The sequence below is a fragment of the Fulmarus glacialis genome, unplaced genomic scaffold (assembly GCF_000690835.1).
Source record: "Fulmarus glacialis isolate BGI_N327 unplaced genomic scaffold, ASM69083v1 scaffold3802, whole genome shotgun sequence".
In the NCBI taxonomy this organism is placed as follows: Eukaryota; Metazoa; Chordata; class Aves; order Procellariiformes; family Procellariidae; genus Fulmarus; species Fulmarus glacialis.
Window position 1 is genome coordinate 100,544 of NW_009198346.1, and position 9,712 is coordinate 110,255.

General features: G+C 36.8%; 1 protein-coding gene across 1 annotated transcript in view; it reads left to right on the forward strand.

Annotated features, from left to right (window-relative positions):
* MCTP1 (multiple C2 domains, transmembrane 1) overlaps positions 1-9,712 on the forward strand; it is a 174,301-nt gene that overhangs the window by 78,476 nt on the left and 86,113 nt on the right. The window contains exons 12-13 of the mRNA XM_009572845.1: positions 268-342; positions 2,165-2,284. Of these exons, the coding sequence (XP_009571140.1) occupies positions 268-342; positions 2,165-2,284 (195 nt within the window). The remainder of the gene's footprint in view (positions 1-267; positions 343-2,164; positions 2,285-9,712) is intronic.

The window sequence follows — 9,712 nt, forward strand, 5'->3', positions numbered from 1 at the left end:
ATTTCTGTCATTCCTCATTTTCTCTAAACCTTGATGTATACTACAGAATACTCTTCTGCCACTGCCTGGCACACCCACTCTTTTTGTTGCTGCTGCCGCTGCTATTGCTGCTAACGCAAGGAGCAGCAGCTCATGCCTCCGTGTACGTTTATGTGTCGGGGCTTGGCAGCCATGGCTTCGAAACTTCGTAATTTTTGCAAATTGAAGCATGCGTTATTAGTAAGGAGCGAGTAAGCTTGTAATACTGACACACGTTTTAATACATAGGTGAAAGCCAGCATACGAACCTTAATGCCCAAAGAAGAGAAGTACATTGAAGAGGAGAACAGACTGTCTAAACAGGTAAAGAGTAAGGAAACACTAATCCTTTCCGAAAGCCTTAATATCAAGTTTGCACATCCAAATATCTGGTATCATACTGCTGAGGGTAAAGAATAACATTTTCATTGCCTGTTTACAAAAGAATATGATAGGTCGGAAAAGGCAGAAACAAAATACATGAGTTTATTGTGTCTCCTCTATAAATTGCCGCTTAATTTCCATGAAATACGTGAATAAGAACACAGTTGAAACCATCGGGTTCCACACATATCAGATTATAGCACAGGTGCATGTAAACTAAGTCTTGCATAAATTTTTGCTGTTAACCTTGACCTGAAAGATCTCCATTTATGGCAGGGTAGAGAGTCTTTCAGCATTCTTCTAGCCAAATTTTAAATAAGTTAGTTGAGGGAGGTTTGATTCAAAGGTGAAAGCAGACTAAAACTCTGTATTGCTTTTGAGAGTCCTGTGGGTAGGAAATGTCTGGACGCTTTTTCTTTTTTTTCTGGATAATTTTGCCGCTCACAGTTTTAATGTTTTGCTAAAAAATATTTAAAAACACATCTTATCTTTATCTCCAGTTGAACTACTTTTGATTCAATTTTTCATGTTCCGCAAATTACGTATTTTATATGGAGAGAACTGGGCTTTTGGTTGGACTGTGGGAACAAGGTATTTGTTGTTTGCAGTGAAAAAGCAAAGGTCTCAAAACTGTTTTTTATTTTACTGAAAGCTTATAGACTTGAGATCAATTTAAATTATCTGCTGGATGAATTTTTTATCAGTTGTATGATATATTTCATTAAAAAAGATTTCAAGAGGCAAAATATTTCTTTACTTTGTTGTGAGTAATGCAGTAACTAAAGCTACATTTTGCACTGCTATTCCAGCAAAGAAGCAGCAAGGCCTTTTATTCAAGATTCATTCTTCTCCCCACTTTCATAACAGAAAATGGCATTGTGCTTTTTGCAGATGGCAGGAGGAGTAAACTTTAAATACCCACTTTGGGTTGTTTTTTTTTAAATTAGCTTGCATGGGATACCCCACCACAATACCACTTAGGACAGGAGAAAAAAAAGAATCTTCATGTATGACTGATGCGGTTGCATTTTAAAACATGCACATTTTCTGAGAATGTGTCTTACCTACCTAGCACTTTCTATGCTACTCAATACACAAATTAAATCATTCATTGGTTTGTTCACTTTTTTTTGGTGAAGTGTATTGCCATTTTAGAGGATTTAAGCATTCTCCTGACTCAAAACCCACCTCTGTTATGTCTCATCTCTATATAGATTGAATGTACGCAGTTAAAGTTACTTTGATAAATACTTAAAAACATGTGGTCAACATACATCACAGCAGACAAATTTGTTACAAATGAAGAAAAAATTGGATGTAAAGGATGCAGGTGATCTTAATTAGATTAGAGCAGTAATTTTGCATGGTTTCAGGTTAGTGTCCTACAGCATCTTTTTATTAAGAAAGGCCAAAATTTGTTAAGTACTTGAGAATGGGGAAAGTCTTGCCTACTTAATAAAACTCTGAAATCTTAGTAACAAAAGAATTCATGAAATTTTGCAAGTGGCTTTTTGAAATTGAACAACAATTTGTGTACCATTTAGAATTAAATGCAACAAATATCAATTGACACAACTAACAAGTTCTCTCTCTTCCAAGTCTCTCAAATTTTAAACTAGCTTTCTCAATTTGTGAGCTAGAGAGCTTAACATGTTATTTTCTCAATCTTCACTGAAATTAAGAATGACAATATTATAAGCATGAACCTCTTCTGAACCTTTTGGGGTTTTGAAACATTTTCATTCTTTCATCTTTTTAACAGCTACTATTAAGAAACTTTATCCGGATGAAGCGTTGTATCATGGTGCTCATAAACGCCGCCTACTACATTAGCAGTTGCTTTGACTGGGATTCTCCCCCAAGAAGTCTTGCTGCTTTTTTGGTATGATCTTCTTTATATTATTGTTAATCACACTAGTCTATTTTTGTTCTAGACTGAGAGATAATGTAGTATTGATGTGGGGGGGTTCTGATTTTTCCTTTATTTAAAACTTTGCATTATGAAGATACTGCAAATCATGCTTATTCACTTTTTTTAAAAAGCAATTAAGTTTAAAATGTCACACAAACAAGATAGAAAGGTTTTTCTTTTAATTTGTAATTGTACAAATAACATAAGTGAGTGATACAACTCAAAATATAGTTAGTGAACTATGATGGTTCTATCTTGAGCTTCTCACACATTACTTATGTTAAATTTTGTTTGGCCCCCTTGTATATTGCATATTTACTCTAAAACTTGTTTTGAATATTTCACAAATGCTTTTACATGTCATGAATATAAAATTAGTGTTATATTCCCTTCCACATATCAATATATGTTACACCTGTAACTTTTTTAGAACTACAAATCTCTGGACCCAAAGAGTTGCTTCCTTACTAAGATTTAGTGTTCTTGGTTAAAAAAAACAAACCAAAACCAAAACAAAATAAAACAAAACAAAACCAACTTCAAAATCATGAATGCAAACATCTTAGTACCTTTTAGACATCAAGCTCTGGTCATAGTTCAGTTTTTAGTGAATTCATTTTTAGTGATTTAAATGAAATTGCTGTTTCTCCATAAACGTTAGCTTCATTAGTATTAACCTGTATTTTTCTGTTTGGAAATTTTGAAAATTCCAAGCGTAATTGTCGATTACATTATGTTTCCCAGATGAATATCTTTTTATTTTCAAAATCATATGAACTACAAATAAAACCAGAGTCCCTGTTTGTTTTTTACCTCAGGGAGTCCCACCAGGGGTAAAAATGTGTGGGGGACACGCTTTCTGGAACATCTAAATTTATTAAGTTGGCTGAAATACTGAAGTTATGAGCCTCTCCATCATGACCATGAACAGGGAACGTTTTCAGTCATTCCTTGAGTGATTATAGAGGGAGTCTGCAGACAGTACTCCTTGCTTGGGTGCCTAAAGCTCAGGTGCCTCAAATTTGGAGACAGCAAACCTGGCATTGGAGCTGGCTACACTGGAGCAGTGAAAATGGGGTACTTTGGTGTGTCACTAAATCATGCTGTTTTGCAGAAGTTTCTTCTAGCAAGGCTCAATTTGTACCGAGTGACTTGTTAAACCCTCCTGTAGCCTGTCAAAGGATGGCAGCAAGGTGTCAGTCCTTGGCTGCAATGTTCATCAAGAGCACAGGAGATAAATGTGTTGTTCAAACTCTCGGGGGTTTTATACTTTTACTGACGTCTGTAGTAACTACACTATGTGCAAAAATCTAAATATACTTGCTACTGTTTAATTTAGAAAGATGATCTGTTATTATTTCAGTTTAAAATTATCAAAATTTCATAGGAAAACGCGTGTTTCTATGTAAAACTCAAATATTCATGTTGCTATTACTGCTCCGGTTAGTAAATACTCATCTGTCCAAGTGTTTTTTTAACATGGATGTGAAACACCCACCTGTCCTCGGTGAAAGAAGGGAAATGGAAAGACATCCTATTCTTTGGGGCAAATAAAATTATTTCTTTCTCATGGTGCGCTGCTGTGGCCATGAAAGAAGTTGTGTTGCTGTGAAATTGTCGTCGTTTCCGATCATAGAAGAAATTCAGTGTCATAATAAGTAGTTGGAAATACATAAAACATGGAATTTGAGCAGGGAGGTCTGTAGTGAGTATACGTCATTATTGCAGTTACAGTGTATTGCAGTAGAAACGTGTTCCTGATTTTATTTTTATATATATTCATATATATATTTGTATCTATATCTCAAAAGCCTGCTTTTCTTAATTTCCTTTTAGTATTTGTTTTGCTATGTTGTGGTAGTTATGGACACATTACGTCAGCATCAGTGCTGTGACTTCACAGGTGTGTTCCTGCTCTGCATCCAAAGTGCTTTTCAACCTGATGTTACTCTGCCCAAGGATCAAATCATCCCTCAGTTGGGCAAAACATTGATAAGTTTTAGTTAGCCAAGTCAAATCTACATGAACTTCTATCATGATCGTAAGCTTTAGATTTAGATGGTTTCTGGAGTTCCATAACTATCTTAGGCCCTTAAAAAATCTTGAGAGTGGTCCACTTGCTCATGTAATGCTGAATCGTGCTTGCACTAAGGTTACACTGGAATTTAATAGATTCTATAAAAAAGCTGTGCTTATATGTATCATTTTCATCTCTTCACTATTATACAAATCGTATCTCCTCTTGAAGTTGTCTCCCGGAGGTTGGAGAATGTCATAGTGAAATGTCAGTGCCAGAAAGGAGATGAGAAATAGGCTGTTCTGGAGGTTTCCAGCTCTGTAGCAGACTAATAAATAATGTACAAGAAGTAAACTTTTAAACTAACCATTTCTTCCTTCCTGTTGGATTTGAAGACGTACCTTGATGGATAACGTTTCAATACAGACTTACAGCCATTTCACGTAAGTTACATATGTGAGGGTTGATTTTTCAGATCTCCCATTGCCCCAAGTTCTTGGCATTACGGTTACAGGTACCCTTTTCTTCTACCTCAGCCCGTGTCTTTACTTTCTGATGGGGCCACTGTTACAGAAGACCACAGGTGAGGAAATCTGACAGGCTAGCTCAGTTTTCAGAAATGTAGTAAGTTAATTGTAATTAATGAGAGATCTGGAAGGGAGGACTACTCATGGAAACCCTTAGAAAGCCTTGATTAATGTGGTGACTCTATAATAAGCTACACTTACCTGCTTTACGCTCTTCACACACTGAAGTGTTCACTGCAGCTCTTTCTAAAGTCATTCTCCTTGGAGAGTCACAACGTTAGTCATTGAGAATAAAAATGTTTATTGAAGGGGCTTGCTGATTATTTATACTCCGGGACTTAGCTGTCTCAAACCTTTACCTTTTTGGGGACATTTAGGAAAGGAAATGCTTTATTAAAGGTTTAGGATGGTTCTTTCTCAAATCTGTCCAAAGGCACCAGCTCAGTGACCGGTGTTGCCCATGCTGTACCTAGAACTACAGAAACCTGGAATTTAAATCTTCAGTGTTCTAGATTATGCATTTCCTCAACTAAACAATATTTTACCTGTTCCTGTTGAACTTGATAAGCACATCGCCTTCACTGACGATCTTGCCTGAATGACTTAAGGTTTTGACTCCATTTTTTTTTCTGTGCCTCAGTAATTCACAGCCAAAGAATAATTGCTACCCAGGCAGAATTTTTTGTATTTTCGTGCTAATATAACCGTGACATTTAATTAGCTGTTATTTTTCAGATATTCAAGGTATTTGTAAATAGCTCATGAAACGTAGGTTGATCTGGCTAGAATATGACTTTGGATTCGAACCATCAGAAGATTTTATATTCTCTCCTCCTTTTTCATATTTATTTCCTGTTAAATAAAGTGTATAGCTACAATGTTAAATTAATGTTTCGGTTCCAGAACAGCTTTATTGTATCGCATATATCCCTGTTATGTCTAGAGGCAGATAAAAAATGTGTTACGTGTTTGTGTTTGTGCTTCTTAAGTACCTAAATGCAATGGAAAAGAATAGAATATGTAGAGAGAGCCTTTGCAGTAAATTCACATGATTTTCTGTATTTAAAAAGGACCTTTGGATTATTTGGCAGTTAATTTTTTTTTTTTTTAATTTGGTAATTAGTATGGTATGTTTCAGGTGGAAGAACTTTATTAGGGTATGCAAAAGTGGATGGTTTTTCTTTAGATTAATCTACTGTGGGCACTGAAATGTCTACTAAATTGGGCCTGATTTCCATCAGCTTCTTGACCAGACATTTGTGTTCTTGCAGATGTCAGTGGGTGCAACGTAGGGGGAAAAAAGTGTACACTCTTTTTTTCCAGTACTGTCATTTCTCACTGTAATGAGCACAAAAATAATTGGACAACTGAGCTATCAGTAAAAGGACACACTTCAACATGAGTCAATGAATTATTTTACGGGACAAACTTTAATCTTTAAATGTGATTGTAGATAATTTGTGCTACCATCTGTCCATTTGGAATTCTTTTAGCCTTTTCAGTCGTTATACAGTAAGTGCTGCTGTGTTTAACATTAACATTTGATATTTTACACATTTAATTTCTGTACTGCTGCGTGGTCCTTGGGGAGCTTCGCTCTAGTGCTACATGAGAGAGACAAAGTATTGATCAGTTAACATTTCAGCTACATTTATGTATGTCGCAAAATTAATGAAAATGCCAGACAAAAATGTCAGAGTGCACAAAAAGGTAGAATTTAAATTTGGTAGTTTAATGAAAAGTTTAAGATGTGCATTATCAAAAATGTCCCCTTGCCTTTAAAGTACAATTCATAACTGAGTAACTAAAGGGAACCACATATTTTACTTAGAGGAACATTGAACATGAAATATGAGGGAATATTTAATCTTCAAAGTGTTTGGTATCCCAAAATGGCCTCACTAAAGCACTTTAATTGCCTGCTTGAACATTTAACTGTTACTCATAAAATAAACTTGTTTCCTTTCTCATTTGGAAGCAGAGTACCCTCACCCGATCACACGATACTGTTCAGTATGTCCTCCAATTAAAGCTTTCTATGAACATGTTCTCCTATTCCTGTTCTTATTCCTCTGAATCCTTCTGTACATGTGCATGCATGCACATAGAAAATACTTTTCTTTCTTAGGCTTTGAAATATTGATAAAATGACTTGCCCTGCATCCAAGTCATTTGTCAGGTCTAACTCACCTTCGCTTTGTCTTCTAACGTTACACAATTCATGTGTGAAAATGACATAACAGTGTCCCTAGCCTTTGATTAAGTGTTAGTTCTCTTGCACATACACCATTTAGTTGTGGTGGTGTCATGCTAATTAATTGAAACCGAGAAGGAAACAGGAGAAAAAAGAGCTGGTCCGTAGTAGGAAGTGAGTCAGTAAAGTAATTTTGTCAACTTGCTTAACTTCTCCCTATTAAAAAGGGAAATGAACACTACTGTGTATTTCAGAAGCAACTTTCACTCAAAGCTGAAGGACAGAGATTATGTTTTGGGAGAGACTTGGTACGGTACCATCAGGAGTGGGAATGCGCTTGTGTTAGTTATTAAATATTTTCCTTTTTTCCCACACTGTAATTGTAGGAGAATCAGAATTTTGCAGCTATATTTAAGAGCTCATAGCTTTTGCCATTGTTTATACCATTATTGAAGATATAACATATAAATACCTTCAAACTGCTTTTTACTAAACCTGGGTGAAGTGGACCATCAGATTGTCTTTGCCACCTGTTGTCTAGAATTTGAAATTGGAAGAAGTGCTAGTAAGGTAGTTGCAAAAACTTCTGGCATCCTAAAAAAGCCTTTCCAAAAATTCCTGTTGCTGTCAAAACTACCTGTTCTCAAAAGAGAGATTTCCAGAGGTAAAGTGACATGGCAGTGGCAAGGCCAGGTACAAGCTCATTTCTGATGCAGGTTCTGATAGTCTTGCACATGCGCAAGAGTCTTTCAGCTTTTTGTCAGCTGTATCTTCACCAGCAGGAAAGAGAATGAAGTAAACCAGATGGCTTTTGTTTTTTTCGGAAGTACAGCAGACAAAAAGAAAAGTGATGTAAATCCTGTTTCCTCTTTCCTAATTTTCTATAGACCAGCAGAACTAATGTGAGACTGCTGCAAAAATACAGTGGGATTTGAGCTTTCTGCAACACTTAACTATACTGTGTGCCAGGTTTTAGAAAGTGGGATAGGAAAGAAACAGATATATAGGGGATCCTGGTGTATATGATCATTGAGATCCATTAACCATTCATACATGAAGAACATACCAGCACCAGCAGTGATTAAAAAAACCCTCTGTACTTAACTATAGCAATTGAGGAATGACGCTGGCATGGAAATACTTGGTGTCATCAATCCACGTCTTGTGATTGACACATTGTGTGTTTGCAATGGAAAAGGAATACAAGGAAAGACTGGGCAATATTTATATGCTTAAAATTTCTCTTAGTATTTTATTTTGTTTTTAAAAAATCACTTTCATTTTACTTCCTTCATAGAGTGAATGCATATTTGCTAAACCAGTTTAGTGTGTGTGAGTGTGATTCATTGCCTCGGTGCAGACTTGGTGCCCTTTGAGGTAATCTAGAGCATCCCGTGTGCCTCCCCGCTGCTGGTCTTAGGTTCTGTGTCACTTCTGCCGTCACCATCCAGGTGACTGGGGTACCCACCCCAGGGTGTCTGAAACGGCACCAGCTCTACCTTTAGGCACTTTAATTGCTCCCTTGGGTGTTTATTTTACCTGCATATCTGTTTTAGGTACTTACCTAGATTCCATTCTAAGTTCTTCATAATCTTAAAGTGTCCAATGCAGTGTGGGGAAATACTTTCCTTATTTACATTGCCGATTGATGTAAAGAGGCTTTATGATTTCTCAAACAGAAAATACGCAGCAGAATAGAGCATTGGTATCCCACGGCTTGGACTTTCCCTTCACTACCAGACCATTCGTCCCACTTATTTTGCTTTTCTCCTGACTTAGAAAACTGACAACTTTGCACTGAAAGTATTTGATTATCGAAGCTTTTAGAAAGCCACTATAGCTTGATACACCAAAAGGTCTGATGCACTGAAATTGCATTGTAGTTGATCAGAAATTGTAGAAATTAGCAAAAACTATTAGTTACTGTCCAGTATTCAGCGTTACCCAGAAAGTTCTAAAAACAAGCTTAGATTTCCTCTTAAGGCAGTGATGTGACTAGAAATCTAGGCAGCCGAATTGCGTGAGTTGTGATCTTGGTCTGGAGTACGTTTCCAGTAATGCAAATCACGCATGATGCGATCCCCAGCTGCCTGCTGTTGCTGCGGCCCCACCTGCTTGGTGTTACTGGAAGAGCTGCAGGATGGCTGCGTTTGACCCAGTGTGGCTGTGTGTCCAGAAAGGGGTTGCATTGCATCATGTATTTTTACTTGCACTTTCCCCTTAAGTGCACAGAACTCTCCTGAATAAAAAACTTTGCACTTGAAAGACTTCAGATAGCACTGATATTAAATTTGGATAATTATTTAGTAACAGTGTTCTAAGGAGGAAGTAGTTGTGTACCTTATCATCATTGGGTTCCCCAAGTTGCTATATTTAAAGTCATTGCAGGAAATCTTGGCCATTCAAACTTTCATTTCTTAAATAGTGCACATGGATTATGCACAGTGGATTATAAAATATCTTACTTTTTCATCATCTTCTAGTTATGAGTCATATGAGAACCAACACATTATAAAATCATGTTACAAAGAGTGGTTTACTTCCTCTTTATTTTAGCAGCGGTAGGTATTATAATGGTTTGCCTTGAAGTGGGCCTATTGTGGTTTAACCCCAGCCAGCAGCTCAGCCCCCCCCAGCAGCTCGCTCACTCCACCAGGGGG